The 16815-nt window shown below is 53.2% G+C and overlaps 5 protein-coding genes across 5 annotated transcripts; 2 read left to right on the forward strand and 3 right to left on the reverse strand.

Annotated features, from left to right (window-relative positions):
• Positions 1-863: 863 nt before the first annotated feature.
• J7T55_006159 (flotillin domain-containing protein) lies at positions 864-2544 on the reverse strand (the record flags this gene model as incomplete). The annotated part of the gene is made up of 4 exons (XM_053141237.1): positions 864-1012; positions 1079-1966; positions 2021-2349; positions 2414-2544. 4 exons carry the CDS (start codon positions 2542-2544, stop codon positions 864-866), a joined length of 1497 nt encoding a protein of 498 aa, XP_053000926.1.
• Positions 2545-4377: 1833 nt separating this feature from the next.
• Positions 4378-5154, forward strand: J7T55_006160 (uncharacterized protein; the record flags this gene model as incomplete). Its single annotated transcript, XM_053141248.1, has 1 exon — positions 4378-5154. One exon carries the CDS (start codon positions 4378-4380, stop codon positions 5152-5154), a length of 777 nt encoding a protein of 258 aa, XP_053000927.1.
• Positions 5155-5470: 316 nt separating this feature from the next.
• On the reverse strand, positions 5471-6022 carry J7T55_006161 (uncharacterized protein; the record flags this gene model as incomplete). Its single annotated transcript, XM_053141259.1, has 1 exon — positions 5471-6022. One exon carries the CDS (start codon positions 6020-6022, stop codon positions 5471-5473), a length of 552 nt encoding a protein of 183 aa, XP_053000928.1.
• A 756-nt stretch (positions 6023-6778) lies between these two features.
• Positions 6779-9543, reverse strand: J7T55_006162 (uncharacterized protein; the record flags this gene model as incomplete). The annotated part of the gene is made up of 4 exons (XM_053141272.1): positions 6779-7148; positions 7208-8450; positions 8518-9467; positions 9536-9543. The coding sequence occupies 4 exons, from the start codon at positions 9541-9543 to the stop codon at positions 6779-6781; spliced, it is 2571 nt and encodes an 856-aa protein (XP_053000929.1).
• A 2779-nt stretch (positions 9544-12322) lies between these two features.
• J7T55_006163 (uncharacterized protein) lies at positions 12323-14171 on the forward strand (the record flags this gene model as incomplete). The annotated part of the gene is made up of 4 exons (XM_053141283.1): positions 12323-12704; positions 12796-13521; positions 13605-13686; positions 13757-14171. The coding sequence occupies 4 exons, from the start codon at positions 12323-12325 to the stop codon at positions 14169-14171; spliced, it is 1605 nt and encodes a 534-aa protein (XP_053000930.1).
• Between the last annotated feature and the right edge of the window lie 2644 nt (positions 14172-16815).

Below are 16815 nucleotides of genomic sequence, written 5' to 3' on the forward strand. Positions count from 1 at the left end.
CGTGAGGAAAATCATGTTCGGTGTGATGGAAGAAACTCATGCGAAGAGGCTAACCTGTAGTCTTCCTACCTTACGACCCTCTAGCCTCACAGGTGGCTAACCTGCCATTGTTAGCCAGTCGGAAGTGAGCCTTGAGAAGTCTATTCCACTTCGTCCCTCAAAGGTCGTGAACAAAGCGGAGGAATGACCAAATGGGAACTTCTAATACATTGGCCGACGGCAGGGTGTTGTGGATGCGGGAGGCAAAGTTTACCGGACTAGACTCCATGAATGATAACTTCATTGAAAAACTAGTCATCTTCGGCATCTTGGTTCTGCTACAGCGCTGTTTGGGAAGCCTAGGGATCGTGGTGAGAATTTGTTGCGCGAAGCACGGCAAGCCCCAGAACTACGTGCCACAAGTGAAGATATAGCGTTTCAATGGCGGGCCACCATGAGGTATATTGTGGCAGCTGACGACGACCGGATCGTTGGTAAAATCGTTGATTCCAGTTAAAAATACATATTTCAAAGGTTTGACATAGAAAACACTATCTCGGTATACACAGAGAAACTGAATAACAGTGTGCCCTTGCTGGACTTTGTTTTGCCGAATTTCCAAATTGTCATGTACTTCTGTGCCACAGAAATCACTCCTTTCGTCGATATACTTCTGTCCCGCTCATGACACGGCTCTTACAATTTGAGGTAATAAAAGAGAAACAATGTTCAAATAATGTACCACCCAACGCCGTAGTACACGAATTGGAACCTCCCGGGGTATTGCAAAAACAGACATCCTATCAGCTCACAACATGGAACAAAGGAAAAATAACAGACTTAAGTGTTTATGCAGATTATTTCATCGAAACTGTTGTGGTGGTTCAGTTATCTCCGTTGGTCTTCGCAATCTCCTTGTTCTTCTCAAGCTCCGCTGCCTGATTGTTCAGGCGGCCAAACTGCCACTCAGGCAGGGTGATGCCGGTCTGATCGTTGATCGTCTGCATGAGAGGGGGCAGCATCTGGTAGACGTCTAGGTGAAGGTCAGCACCACTTCTCACAGCATAAGGGAAAGCGTCAGCGGCACTTCTGTACTTACTACGCATGGTGTCGATGCTGCTCGAGGAACCAGTTTCACCACCGGCCTGGGAACCAGTGTTCCACACACTGATCTTGGGCTGCATGCCCTGGACGGCGTGGGCGTTCGCGTTGGCCAGCTCCACGTATGTTCCCTTCTCAATCATCATGTATTGGAGCAAGCCGGCGGGACCACCAAAGGCTTGCGCCATCTGGCCGTAGGCGGAAGCCATGGCGGTCAAACCCTCAGCCTCCTTCATCTGCACCTGAAGCTTCGCCTCGGCGTCCTTGAGGGCGGCGTAGTTCGCGGCGTCAGCCCCGATACGCGTCTTGTAGGCATCGGCATCGGTAGCCTGGTTCGTCTTGCTCAGCTGGGCTGTGGCGTCGACTTGGACCTCATAGGCGCGGGCGTCAGCGGCCTGCTGCTTGGCCTCGCGAGCGATGGATGCCTTGACGACGTCGATGGCACGCAGCCGCTCCATCTCGGCCGCGGCGCGCTTGATCTCGACCTCTTTCTTCAGCTCGGCATCCCGGGACTCGGTCGCCCTGGTGGCCGTGATCTTGGCGATATCCAAGTCACGCTTGAGCGTGGTCTTGCGCGTGTCAAGGCTGGCCTCGGCAGAGGCCCTCTCGCCGTCACGTTCTGTCTTCTGAACGGCCGTCTCGGCGTTGATCTTGGCGAGCTCTCGCTCCTGCCTGCCCCTGCGATCGGCCTCGCCGACTGATCCCTTCTGCTGGGCATCGGCGACGTCGATACGTGCCTGGTTGATCGCGCCCTCGTGCGCCTTGCGGGCCAGCGACTCAAAGTAGTTCGAGTTGGGCGCATCGCGCAGCTCCTTCACGTTGGCGTTGTAGATTTTCAGGCCGAACTGATCCAGCTCGCTCTGAATGTTGCGGAAGATGCGACGCTCTGCTTCTTATCAGCAGTCGCAGAGGATCTGTAGAGTTGGAAAATAAGACTTACTGAACTCTTCACGCTCAGTGAAGATTTCTTCCATAGTCATGCTTGAGACCAGGACTCGGGTTTCTCCTTCGATAATACCCTTGACGATGTTCTCCAAGAACGTGTTCGTGTTGGCCTTTGCGTTTGTGTCTGTAAGCAACATGGCGTATTTCATGAGGGAGTCACCTCGGTCCTCCTGCTGGTGATTTTGACCTTGAGAAACCCCGGTTTTGGCATTTGCGCCTCGTGCATTGACATCAGGTCCAACAGTGAACACGACTGGCAGGAGAAACTGGAGTTTCTCCTTCGTCATGGCTTGCAAATTCATTGCATAGTCGTGGGGTTGGACGCTGAGCACAAGAGAGTTAGAATATCCGACTAAGGTACATTTTCGGCGTTTGAATGTTTCCATACCTGAACCTGGTACATCGTTGGAATGGATAGACCCATGCTGATTTCGAGATCTTGACCAAGTCGATTCCCATGCCAGTCAAGGCAAGGTACTCGTCTGGTGCAGCGACCCGGTAGGTGGGTAGAGGTGCCATTGTGGGTGATTTTATTGTAGGAAGATAGTGAAGTGTTCTTTATGAGTGTTGCGAAGTCCGTTTGGGCTTTTGTATAGGTTGTGAGTAACCCTGAGGACGCGGTGCCTGCTATAGCCCCGAATATATATATCTTCTAGAAAAGCACTAGAAGTTTGTAGTCTGCCGGGATGGTGTCCCCGATTATGTGTTAACGCAAACGGTCTTGGCCGGACACAAATCTTGTGTCACCGGAGGATGTAGTGTTTTGGTCCGTTATTAGAAAATTCTAGTACAAGTAACTTGTGTAACCAAATATCAATTCATGTTATTTAGAATGCAGACTCAATCTGAGTGGGGTTTGCTGTCTTATATGTACAGTCGGATCACCCCAACCTGTGCTACATGAGCTGCAGGAACAACGTGATCTTTGTTTTCTGCCTCACGGCCATGGTCTTACAGCCATTTGGCCCTTGGCATGGCCAGCTGTTTTGCCTGTTCCTAGATCGACCCGCATTGGGCCGAAAGGCGGAACCGAAGTATGGGAATGTAAGATGGCTTCGCCCCGTCCATGTGACTTCCAGATGTCCTGCGCCCGATTTCTTTGTGAGGCTGTGGTCACTCATAGGAGAAAAGAGCGATTTTAGGGAGACATGGTCGAAATTGGCTCAGTGCCGGAACTGGAGGCACGCCCCGATTCGGGTCATGTAATCCCTATAACTTGGCGGTTCGTGCGGCTATGCTCCAATAGGGTACATGTTGAACGATCCCCTAGTCCCGTGAGTGAGCGGAAGTTGGCTGGACAAAGAGAATCGGAGAATCGGCACTTTCCCAGACCAAAGAAAAGCTGGGCATGAAGTCACGTCGAAGGAATGTACCACAGTAGGCAACAATCTGTCGAAAATGCCGCGGCCCAAAGTTAGGATTCCTCCGCATCTCACGGATTGGGGCGGTGCAGATGCGCGAATCTGGATGCCTTGCGGTTTGCTAACATGCTGCGCGATATACATTTGTGCAAGCATCTGAATCCTTCCCGGTCAAAACCGACTTTGACAGATTCCGGAAGCAAACGGCTTACAGAAAAAGGACGTCATATATCTATCTCTTGTCATTGCAGTTGGATCAGATGAAGCAGAAGAACCGAGCATCAATTGTCTCTCGCGAGAATTGAGAATTCAAAAGGTGAAATTGGCGACGGAAATCCTCGGCAGTCATATTGTTTGTTTACGAAAGCAATTATCATCAAAACCTAGGCAATTTCTTGGTGCTTTGACCTTATTGCCACTTGAAGCCTTGAAGCACACAGCCACTCTTCGTGGCGCTTTTGCATCCTGACATCACGCCAGGTGCAGGCCAGGTTGACACGGCGTGCTCTAGCGCCCCTGTCAGGCTCACACTGCATTTCCACGTGCCTTGGCTGCTTGGACATTTTACTTGGTCCGGCTTACGGGGCGGAGACGTGACGGCTTCTTTCAAACGTTGATTGTCTACACTCAGTCAGTCACTCAGCCCAGCACTAATAGACCAGCTTGGGCATTTTGAACTGGCTTAGACCGGATGCCTGAACGTTCTTGTTCCCAACAATCGAGTGGGAACAACGCAACTCCACTGCTCGGAGAGACCCATCCTATTGTTTCGAGGCACTTGCGTCGTTGGTTTTCTCTTGCACGGTAGAGCCGGGCTTCACCCTGACAAGAATCCGAGGAACGCAGGAATAGATACGAAAATCAGAGTTCTTGAAACATGTCACAAAAAGCACATGGCGACAGCTCTGGGGGCCCAGACGACTCGTCTTCAGCCCCTCCGCCTTCCTATAGCGAAGCAACAGTACCTGGCGGGTCACAATCTCGCCCGCCGATGTACAACGAAAAGCCTAATCCAGACCCGATAGACGCACTCGTTAGTCGCCTGCCTTCTTTGATCCGAGAGAGACATCAATCGCAGGTCAGTCAACGACTCAGCGAGGACGATACTCTTATCCAGCACATGATGCCCTTCGTTAGAGACTTTTTTCTCGATTTCTCGACGGAGACACACACGAAGGGATCCCGAGACTCCCATGAACCACTGTCGATGGAGTTGATGCTGGTTCCGCAAGACGCTGCCCGGCGTGATGAAGGATGGACACTTGCCGGAATTGACGAGAGGAGGGAGCAAACGGCCTTTTTCAGATTAAACGAAATCGCCGCGCCAATGCAGCTCAGATGGGTGTCGAAGAACGGAGAGTCAATTCAGGTCCGTGACGATGCAGCAGGAACAGACATATTGTGGTGGCGTGACGAAGAGCGTGCTCTGCGACTAGCTTCGGCTCTCAGAGGAATCGTGACTCCTGAGCGGTCTCAACAGGAAGAAGCGCAGCAACAAGTGGAAGAGGAGCAAGAAATAGCTGAAACTCCCGACAGCAAAGGCAAATCACCAATACGATCGTTCTTTGGCCGTTCGAAGAAGTCTCCACAGGCAGTTCAGCGGCCCTTTCCCAAGATACAAAACAAGACTTTCGCAACAGTCTCCTTAGGAAGTGTTGACGTACACGTGCAGGCGGAGGAAGTCACTTTCCGGGGAGAAAATGACTTTGGACTATGGGAGAGCTCCTCAGGTTGGGCGATCGTCATCGATGCGACAGTATCATATTAACAGGTTTCTTCTTAGCTACCTAAGCTAGCATAAAGCATCATTTTGAGGCGACACTGGTTGTTTTGGTCTTTGCCTTCTTCACAAGAAACTCTAACTCGGGCATGTGAGAAGACTCCCGCAACGATTGAGCATTACGGATGATGCAGGAGGCAAAAAATACCTCAGTTTCAACTATCGATTTCTCCCGTATGTTTGTATGACGTGTTATGGACACGAAGTACATAGCCTCTTTTTGTAACTCTAATTCTCCAGTGCGCCTTGCTGCTCCCTCAGGAAGCCCAGTCAGAATCCAACCAGACACAAGCCCACGCACCCTCTAAGCCAACGCTTTCTGCAACACCAAGAAATGCAAGTCATCCCTCAATGCCTTGCCGTTCACAAGATGCTGATAAGGAAAAGGCCTCTTCTCACCCTCCTGCACCACATAGCCCCGACGCACATACCAGGCAATCAGCTCCTCCCGCAGCCACACAACCGTCATCTCCATCCGGGCTGCCCCCATCTCCTCCCGCGCAAGTCTTTCAGCCTCGGCCAGCATCCGTCTGCCGATCCCTCCGTTCTGCAGCTTGGGGTTGACGGCGAACAGGCCAAAGTACGACAGGTCGCTCGGCTCCGGGTGCCGGAGGATCTCGCAGCACGCGAGGAGGGTAGGGGAGGAGGGCTCGGAGGCGAGGAGGACCACGCCGCCCGGCGCGTTGATCTTGGCCAGCACGCCCGCCTCGTCGATGCGCTCGTCCGTGATGAAGTCCGCCTCGGTCGTCCACCCCTGGCGGCTGTCCTCGCCGCGGTAGGCGGACTTGACGAGCGCGAGCAGCGCCGGGACGTCGGCGGGCGTGGCTTTGCGGAAGGCGAGTGGCGGGTTTGACATCGTTGATGGGCTATGGTCGGATTCAGGACCGGGCTGGACTGAAGTGGGCCGAGCCGTGAGTGACTAGTCACTTAGCTGAGGTTTTGAGACTTGGAGTGAGCGTGTATAGGTACTGAGATTCTGTGAGGTGACCCTTGGCCTTGCGGTTGGCTGGTCTGCCCGTTGGTCGAGATCGTCAAAATTTATAATTATGTAAACGTGGATGCCTGTATATTTATCTCAACGTGTCTTGAATTGATGGCGTATGCCTTTATATTGATGTTACGTGTCTCGAATGATGAGATGGATGCCTTCGGGCCCGCGAGCCGGAACCTATCCCTTAGTCTCCTCTGCGCAGCTGCGCACGCGCTATCTACGATGCAATTTTGTTGTGGATCTTCCATGACCTGACAATCTAATCTGATCGATCTACCAGCTCGAGTCATCCGCTCGCAGCTACGAGCCAAAGGTGAAGGCATTTTCGCACATAGCGAGGCAGGTGTCCTTTGGGAGCCTTCGAGTCATTGTGACGCTCCGAGCCAATTCCGAGCCGAACTACTCATCCGACTACAGCAGGGCGCAGAAATGCCATTCGTGGTTTGACGTTCACCGCGCCTTTCGATCAAGACATACCATGCCATGGTTGCGTGTATGATTTCTCTTTGATTTTTTCATGCGTAACAATTCCAACGCCTTGTACGCCAACGCTCGCTGTGCTGTACCATGATAAATCCAAGATTTGCCTGGCCCGAGAGCTCACACAAGTGATTGTTTCCGTCAACCAAACCTGATCCCGGCATTGGGCTCCCACTTCCCGCCCACAGGTCCGCCACTACCCGCCTGTCCTCCCTGACCGCCTCCGCCCGCGCCCGGCGACGGCGCGAACTTGATGCCCATCTCAGGATTCCACATCCCCTGCAGCGGCTGCATCGATTGTCGCGGCTGCGGCTGTTCGGGCGGCTGAGTATTGTCGTCTCGCGCCCAGGACTGGATTTGCGGCTCGGCCGGTGGTGACATTGGCGCCATCGGGGCAGGCGCATTTTGGTAGTACTGTTGCGGAGGGCTCTGAGGGGCCTGGTAGCTGGGCTGGGGTGCTCGCTGGTGCTGGCCTAGAGAGAGGGAGGATAGAGGTGGCATGCCAATTTCCCTGTCATGTGTCAGTAGGATGGTCCGGCTGAAAGGTTACAATGGATGCCTGCAACTTACTCTTCTAGTCCTCGAGAGTCCTTCCGCCTCTCGCTGACCCAGTCCCTGCATTTGTCCCTGAATGAGCCAGCGATCTTGCTAAGATCATTGTAAAACTTCCTTCCAGCCTCCACATTGCTGACGATTTCCTTGTATTTGTAATAAGCATTGTCCAACGCCTGCAGAGCAGCCTCTCTTTCCCTGGACCCTCGGTCTCCTGCGCTCTTCTTCTGAGCCTCAAAGTCCCGGTTCGCGCGGGTTACTTCCGCCAAGAATTTCTCCTGCTCAGCGGCGTCTTTCTCGATCTGCGCCAAATCCGCCTCGTACATACTATCCAGCCTCTTCTCAAAGAAGTCCTCAAAGTGAGCCGGCACAATCTGTGTGTTTGGGTATGTGCGCTCAAGCCTTGCCGCCTCTTTCATCATGTCCGGCTTGATGTCATCTGCCTTGGCCTTCTCGCGGAGAGCCTCGGCGCGACGACGTCTGCGGGACTCAAGGCGCTGAATATCATTGTAAGCACCGCGAAGGCGACCGAGGGCGGGCTTGACCGTTTCGTGTATTTCAGTCTTGCGACTCTGCGGTATAGCGTCCATTAGGCTGCGGTCGGAACCGGCAAGAATAGAGAGCGTGCTCTCCACTGCAAGCCACTTTTCACGGACAACTGCGTCGCTGGATGTGCTGGAACCGAAGTAGCCATCGATATCAGTTGCTTGCTTCCAGAGCTTGGCACCCTGAGGGTCCTCTCTGCTGGATGGTCTCATCCACCGCTGCGTCCCGTATTTCATCCGCAGTCGTTGGTCCTCTTCCTCCTCGGTGGCAAGGAGAGACCTTCCCTCGTCAAAGATTGCGCGATCACTCGATCTCAGTTTATCGATGTCGGCAAAACTCCGCTGTACTCTGCTCAGGGCATCTGCTTGTCTGATTTCCTCTGCGTGCTGTACTAGAGTTCCAGGTAGACCAAGAGGCTTTTCCAGAGCTTGCAATGATCCCGGCAGGTTGAGCGATGACAATATCTCGTGAAGTTTCTCGTTCAAAGCCTCAAGCGCATGTATTATGTTCTGGTTGACCAGACGATCTCTTCTCTCCTCGTAAATCGACACAGCAACGTGAACGGAGTATGGTACGAGTTTGCTGAACAATGGAGTTCCGAAGTCTGTGTGGTCGCCGAGGTGTTCCGTTGGGTTAGCAACTTGGGGTGGCACTCGAGCCACGGCCATGTTGGCACGTTCGAGAACCTTGAGCTCGGTTTTGGCAGGTACATGTTCTGGGAGGGTCAGTACCACCTGGAAGAAAGGGCGGAAGGGCCCTGGAGACATTTCCGCTAGACTTACGTAGATATATCACGTCATTGTCCTTCTCTGCCCGTTTCAAGTCGTCCTCTACCCTCCTCTTCAAGCCGTTCAGGTCATCCATCACGGCTTTGCTCAGATAGCCACCCTTGCCTTCTTTCAGTCCCTCGTTCGCACATACCACGGCATCGGTTAAGCGTGCCACCTCTTCTCCATACTTCCTCTTCTCCAGGCAGTCACACGCAGCGCGGTACTGGGCGGCGGCGGCAAAGTGGTGGTGTTTAGCGCTCACGTGGTGTATCCATGAGCTGCTGATGGCCTCGCTCTTCATGGCGGCCTCCCCAGCCAGGTTGTACAGGTCGCTGACGCGGGCAGCAACTTTGGAAATGGAAGCGTCCTTGTAGCCATCTATTACTGCCTTCTGCCAGAAACACTCTTGGCTCTGAGCGAGCTGCAGCTGGATGAGAGACTCGAGGGTGCTCTCATCCAGATCCTCAGGTGGGGTGGCCATGCGCAGATCGGGAAGCACAATATCCTTCATATGCTTGAAGACACCGGCGGCCTGGCTAAAGTAGTTGGCAGCGGTCTTTAGCCCGTCGGTGGTGGAGCGGTTGGAGGCGAGGGCCAGCTGGGAGTAGAGGACGGCGAGGTTGAAGAGGATACTCATGAGCTCGAACTTGAGGTTGTTCTGCACGAGGGGCCGCTCGGTGTTGTAACCCAAAGCAGGGTACCAAGTGAAGTCGGCGCCTATGTCGATGGGGAACTTGCCCGAGATCCAGACGAGCTGGGCGGCGTAGGCCTGCAGCTTCTTGATGCCGCTGGGGTGGGCTTCTCGCACGTTCGTGGCATCTCTGCGCAGGGCGTCGACGACCTCCAGGTCATGACGGAACATGTCAGGGTGCTGATCATATTTCTTGGAGATGTACTGCCGGATCGCGGTCGAGAGCGACAGGTGGTTGGACTTGCGGAAGGGAATCGACAGCTGGTTTGCACTGTGGTTCGCCATGGCGGGACATCAGCATGGGACAAGTGTTTGACACAGAGGTAGAGGCAGACCTACGAGGACATTGTGGGCAAGGCAGGACCAACGCAGGTCGGTGCAATGCAGTGCGGTGCAAGCAAACGCGATCGTGAGCGTCGTGTTCAGCCGATGGTTGCACCGAGGGGAAGAGGCATGACCTCATATCTCGACGAAAGAGTACAGCAGGCTGCCAAGCTCCCCCAAGACAGCTCTGCTCTGCTGCCGCCCGACCTCAGGTGGGGGCTTACATAACATGCCTGGGCGTCTATCAGCCCCCATCCTATCCCATCGAGAACTTCAACCTGAGAAGCACGTCGCCGGCTCAAAGACCCATGCGGGCTTGCTTGGCCAGCTTGATACCCATTTTTGTTCAGACAGTGGAGGCTCGATATCCACGAAACGGGCAAGAACATCTCTGACAATCAATCATGAACGGCCAGGCTGCCTCTGATTGTAGTTCTGCATCAGCCATCACCCGTGACTGGCTTCATGTGTTCAATTTCACGCTCGCTTCACAACAGACCGCACACAATAGCACGCCCTCTCGCTATTTTACGCAGGCGGCTGAGAATGCCTGAGCTTCACCAATGGTTCCAACTGGACATTGTCTCAGAGGACCCGTCTGCAAGCAAGACGCTCGCTTGTGGCCTCGGGGCTCACCGCGTCATTGAGTCCGGCTGCCCGGACTCATTCCAAGATGCCTATGCCGATTTGAGGGCACATCATCCGATACTTAGGCCGGCTCGTCTTGGGGAGAGAGGCTGTGGTCTGTTCGACAAGGCTAGTAAAGCATGTCAAGAAAATGCGCCGAGCTTGGTGTGAGACGACTGACTTATAGTATGCGTGGTACCAAGACGAGCAGGCGGCCGTCGTCGGTGTCGCCTTTCATGCTGTCTGCCGAGCCCAAGGCATATGTCAGCTTCGCGGCCGGCCATGTGCTGGATCTATAGTCCCACAGCCCGATCATTGACTCCATACCTGCACGCATAATACTGTTCACATCATGTGTGCTTTGGGGGCTGCAACACTCCAAGGCTGCAGGGTTGCATGCACGCCACGGCGACCAGAGTATCTCGGTCCCGAGCTGACGTCTTACACTCCTGGGACCTGGGACCTTCCGCAGCGATGTATCTCATACTTTCCCACGGACAGTCGCCTTTACTCATCCCCACGACCTGCGGTCGATGCATGTCGAAACGAGCGGACCGCGGAGCTGACTTGACGCTCACGCAGTCCAGACTCGCAGTCTACGACCTGCGAGGCTCGACCACCTCAGATCGTACGATTCCACGCATTTTCAAACCCATGGTTCAAGATAGCACGGCGGTCCCCATCAACAAAATTCTAGTCTTCACTTTCAATCTTTGCTACATCCAACAACTGAGGGTAAGCTGTCAATGAGCTGTGTCCCCTGCAGTTGGCGCCACAGAGGCACACTAATGCACGTTTCGGGATATGTCAACCCTGGCTCTACATATCGACCGAGACACGGCTGGGTTTTCCTTTCCGCACAAAACTCTCCTAGGAGGCCAAACACGAGGCCGGACCGGATACTGCTCCCGTTGTAGCGCCGGCGGTACGGCTGAGGCTCTATACCAGTGGATCAAGAAGCTTGTTCTACACCGAGCGACTACCGCAAGCACGTTTATGACTATAGTTCCGCTTGTCGGGCAGGGTTTACGGAAATACTGCCCGTGCCACCTGAAGGGCGTCGAAATGCCCGGCTTGATAACAATTGCCCCCTGCTGACGTAGCGGCCGCCCTCAGGCGGGCTGGCGTTGAAGTTGCATGCCTCGTCGCTGGCGCGTGGTTTGCGGTATCAATCTCTGTCAATCCGATTGCTCGCCCAGGTCGGTTTAATCCGTGACTTTGTCGCGTTATCGCTGCCCCATTTAGACTCAAAGTCAAGTCATCCTTCGGGACGACGGCGCCGTCGAAGCTTATTTATGTGCGAACTGCCCGAGGAGGTGTCGATCCTTGGTACCTTCTACCTAGTACTTACAGGTGTTCCAGGGCAAAGTAATCTGTGCAGCTGAGCATCAACGATATATGCCTTCTGCTGACACGGACATCCCCACTACCTTCCTGACCCAGATCTCCGGTACGGCACCACCGCTGACGCTGGATCAATCGTGCGATTCCGATTCTCATGAAGACGAATATCATCCTCTCATTGAACGGACCCGTCCCAACATCAGACAGTTCTGCAATAAGCTCATATGACAGATCGGACGGACAACTTGACCACCCAGCCCTAAGGCTACAGCATCAAGTTCGGTGGTCTATTGTCGTGTAGTCTCGGATATATCGAATGGCCCAGTGACAAGGTCGCCATGTCCCGGGGTCAAGCGCCCTAGTATCCACCCCAGAATCCCTCACTGCATTCCTCCAGGGACCGGTGGGTCGGCTTCGGTGGTATCCCTCCCCACCCATCCATCGGTGCAAGTGGTGAGAAATGAGTGGCCGCATCTACCATCCATGCAAGTCGTGTTGACCATGTTCCCCCAAATCTTGCCCGCGCCGTAAGCTGCAGCTGGGCCAGGCAGCGTCCATCCAGGGGGGTCAGTTTGGCCCCAATGGTACTGAGCCACGCTGTTGGTAGACTTCTTGTCTCAATCTACCGCCACGCGCCGACCAGAGAAAGATCTGGGTGCTCCTAATAACACCTAAATCTCGGGACCGACAACAGGTCGCATAAGTAGGGTGGCTGCACGAGGCAGTTATTCCCTTCATATGTACTTGATCTTTTCTGCTCCTCTCAGCGCTGCTTCTTACCCCTCAGGTATTCAAGTTTCTCTTCCATTCACTGGCAGTCAGTCGTCAAGCATGGCTTTCGATCTTCCAGTTATCATATTGTATTTGGCTATACCAAGCCTCCTCCTATCCGCAGTGCAGCAGGTCCTACAATGGAGGAAAAAGAAGATATCCCAGGCCAAATTCCCCGGCCCAAAACAGTTTCCTCTCGTGGGCAGGGTCCATGACCTGCCAAGATTTTCTATGTGGAAGAAGTTCAAAGAGTGGGGAGACATTTATGGGCCTATCTACCAAACAAGTGTTCCAGGTGCAACTTTCGTCATTATCTCGGACGAGCAAATCGCGGAGGAACTCCTCATCAAGAGGGGTCACATCTATTCGGGACGGCCGCAGATCAGAGCCTTGTTTGGCCACAAGGAGGGCATCGAGTACCTCGCACTGATGGACCGTCATGGTAAGTCATGTCAAGATAAAACCGCCCATGTAGGGGTCATATCCAGCTAGGAACCAAGAGGAAGCTGACCATCTTTTGAAACTTGCGGCAGACCATTGGCAGAAACAGCGAAAATGGGTCCACGCTGCTATGGCGGAAGCCTACAAGCACCAATTCTACGGACACGTCGAGACTGAGACTCGGCGGTACCTGATGATGCTCATGTCCGACCCGGTACGGTTCATGGACCACTCACGCGAGCATTGTGGGCGCATCATGTCGCGACTGGCGTGGGACGAAGCCTCGCAGGGCAAGATGAATGGCGAGAGCGCCGACTGCACGCTGCACTGCATGTCGGTTTCGGGCCCAATTGTCAACACCATGACGCCGCTATGGAACATTCCCGAGCGGTTCAACAAGTGGAAGCAATTCGAAAGGCAGAGGATGGCGACTCAGAAAGCCTGGTGGTTGAACAACTACAAGATCGCCAAGGACAAGTACAAAAACGGCCAGCTGCCCAAGGACACATGGGCATACCGCTATATCGAGCAGGTCGAGCGGGAGCAAAAGGGCAGCCTGGATCAGACTGATGAGCAGGAGATCTTTGCGGCGTGTACCATTGGCTTCTTCAACCTGGTCGGTGTGGTCACTATTGCAGGCCCGCTCAAGTTCTTCCTCATGGCTATGGCGCTGCATCCCGAGTGGCAGAAGAAGGCTCAGGAGGAAATTGACCGCGTCTGTGGTGACCGGATGCCTACTTTTGAGGATTTTGCGGATCTACCGACCGTTAGGGCTGTTCTTAAGGAGACAATCCGATGGCGATCTGGTGTCCCGCTGGGTAAGTCATTTGGTCGCTACTTCTTGGGCTGTTTCCACCTTAAGTCGTTGCTGGAAAACTGACATTCTCATTTTGTGATCTAGGTGTGCCACATCAGGCAGAGCGTGACGATGAGTACCGTGGCGTCACAATCAAGAAAGACACAATTGTTCTCGCTTGTGAATGGTTAGTACATCTCATTCAACGGCATATTTCACATTGCAAGCCAGCAAGCTCACACATGAACTCGCGCCAGGTCCATCAACCGCGTCCCCGAAAGGTACCCAGACCCAGAGTCCTACCGGCCCGACCGCTGGCTCGACCCATCTTTCCCGACATACCAGGAGCCCCTGACCAAGTACCCCAACTTCCGTGACAGCAAGTTCGGGACGCACAGCTTCGGCTGGGGCCGCCGCAAGTGCTTGGGCATGGACATCGTGGACATCGAGCTCTTCGTCACGGGGGCCTCTGTGTTGTGGGCGTTCAACATGGAGCAGCAGACGTGCCCGCGCACCGGTGAGAAGGTGCCCATCGACTCCCAGGCTACCAACAGCCATGTCATCTTGGAGCCATCGCCGTTTGCGATGAGGTTTGGCGTGCGTAAGGAGGATAGGAGGAGAGCAATTACAGAGGCTTATGGAGAAGTCTCGGCGAGCCTGAAGGTGTATTAGAGAGGTGCGCAAAGGCGATAGCGTGGCGATGCTGCGCTGATGCCACCGAAGACTGTTTCTTGTAATTGGGTTCTTGTCATCGGTTTGCTGGAAATTTTCTGTTGAGCGTTCACCATAGATTAGTTTACATTTCTTTCTATGCACGCTTCTGCCTGCAAACTGTCAGACAGCGTGTTCAGGTACGGACCTTGTGAATATGAAGCAATTACAGCTCCCTCAGACTCAAGCGAGGTCGTTCCACATTGCATCAATGTTCTCCCTCTACCATGATCGACCCATTCTTCATGCTTTAATCATCCCAACCTTCATCACTACTCTCAACATCACCATGGCTGGGTCCCGGATGCTCGGAAACACCGATTTCTTTCCGATGCCTGCCGTTTGAATCCGACTCATAGTCCGATAACACATCTGACCCTTCCGTAGGTAGGTTCAGTGCGAGCCCGCCCTCCTCACGAATGTTGCCTTCCAGGTCGCGCCATCGCTTCACGATTTCGTCAAGTCTAATATCCGAGTACGCATCCAGACGGCTCTGATCCAGAGGCAACAGATTCTCAAGCTTCTCCAGCTCAACCCTCAAACCACCCGCGAAGAACCCTTCTGCCCAGCGGCAGTGACTCTCCCATTCCTTCTTGAGCGCATACTCGGGTTGACTTGTAGTGGATAGTAGGAGCTTTCCAATATAAACGAATATAGTCGGGTGGGTGCCGGTTCTTTCCGGGTCGTACTGGTAATTATACATACCCTCCTCTCCGCGTTTGAGCAAGAATTTAAAGGCCTGAAGGAATTCATCGTTGGCTTCAGGTGACATGTCCACAATTGCTTGGACAGCTCTTGTAGCATCCACCCGAAGGGTCAAGAGGGCAGCAAGCTCGTATCTCCAGTCTTGCCCACAGATCGCAAACAAAATCATTTCGTGGAGTATTGGTTCTCTCTGGCCGAAGCCGCAAACCTTCCAGTCGGCGCCGAGCCGGATGAGAATTCTCTGCAAGGGACGAATTAGCAATGGTCATTGTAAGTGGAAGATTGACCGAGTGTTTAGAAGATTTCTAGACTCTCGTCTTGGAATAAAACAAACCGCAGCATGAAAACCTATTTCGTCCCTGCCGTGGCTGGCTAATTGTAGTGGCGTAATTCTGAAAATGTCTCGAGCATCTACATGCGCCCCTTTGGCGACGAGATACCTGGCCATATCTTCCACCTTGGCAATGCTGGTCATGCTGATGGCTTTCATGGTACGATCCCCCGATGAGCGGGAATGAGGTCTTTCCAACCAATGAAGCATATGCAATGGTGTCCTCTTGTAATCGTCTTCGTCGCTGATGGAATTCGAGTCACGCTTCAAAAGCAATTCTGCCGCGGAGAAATTGCCATGCCCGACAGCGGAATGCATTAGGGGTGATGAAGTGATTGAGAACGCCTTGGGGTCCAGTCCTGCATTGAGGAGTAGCTCGAGGATATCGTGCTTTCCATATTTGATGGCAATGTGTGCGGCATTCACGCAAGAATAAGGTCCCAACACAATGTGACAATTGGAGTCACAGCGCGTATGTATTCTAGATATCAGAGAATCATTGCTCACAGCACCGTGTCTGGAGTACGGGACTGGTATTAATTTCGAGATTCGAATGTTCACTTCACACCCTGCATTGATCAAAGCCTTCACCAATTCGACATTCCCATGTCTCGAGGCTCTCAGCAGAGGCGGGTCGAGTTCGCCGGGGAAGTTGTAGAAGGTTCTGAACTTTAGACCTTTCCCATCAATGTAAGATGGCATGTGTGTAGAAGCGGCGTGGATAGCCTTGAGCGCTACCGTAAGACCCGCAGAGCCTTTGGAGCACGCGAAGTGCAACGCAGTTTGTCTTGGCTTGCGAGAGAGGCCCCTGACTGTCTGGAAGTTGACATCCCTCAAGGCAAGCCTATCACCACAAAATCCACAGAACTTCTCTAGAGTAGCGTGGCGGCATTGAATGTTCGACACAGGAGGCTGGTCTTCTTCGCCCTCAGAGCCTTCATCCGAAGAATTACCGTTGTCCTCGAATTCATCATGGCCATCCGAATCCGAGTCGCTGGACCAGTCAGGGTCGTCATCATCAGAGTTATCTTTGTCGTCACTATTGTCGTTGTCCTCGCTGTCGTTCCCGTCTCTGCTACTCTTGGCCGTGGAAGATCGGTATTTCTTTTGTATCTTGGCCATAGAACTCGCCAACTCCTTCAGCCTTGCTTCGTACGTCACCTCACACTCATATAAAGAAGGCTGAAGGTATTCCCAAGTCGACTTGTCTACCCTCGCTAGGTTGTAGATCCATTTGGGCCGGGGAAGCTTCTTGGCGATATTGTATAGGATCTCGATAGGCAGATAGGGGATTCGATCGGAGCCGACAGGCTCAACTGTAGGTTGAAAATTCGTGCGACGAGGCAGCTTCTTGTGCGATTCTTGCATGTTGTTTCCGAAAGAATAGTCCATGATGTGTGTTATCTGACTGCTTCCTCAGGCACACTTAATTCTGGTCGCATATCCGACTTTAGTCGCAGATGATTGCATGTGTTGAAAAAGTCGAGTTCACCGCGCGAGCTTTAATCCAACACCTTTTCTATCAATTTGTTTTTTTTTAATGTGACGGCAGTATAGGAAGGTTAAACA

The sequence above is a fragment of the Diaporthe amygdali genome, assembly GCF_026229845.1.
Source record: "Diaporthe amygdali strain CAA958 chromosome Unknown NODE_1_length_4327563_cov_65_473760, whole genome shotgun sequence".
In the NCBI taxonomy this organism is placed as follows: domain Eukaryota; kingdom Fungi; phylum Ascomycota; class Sordariomycetes; order Diaporthales; family Diaporthaceae; genus Diaporthe; species Diaporthe amygdali.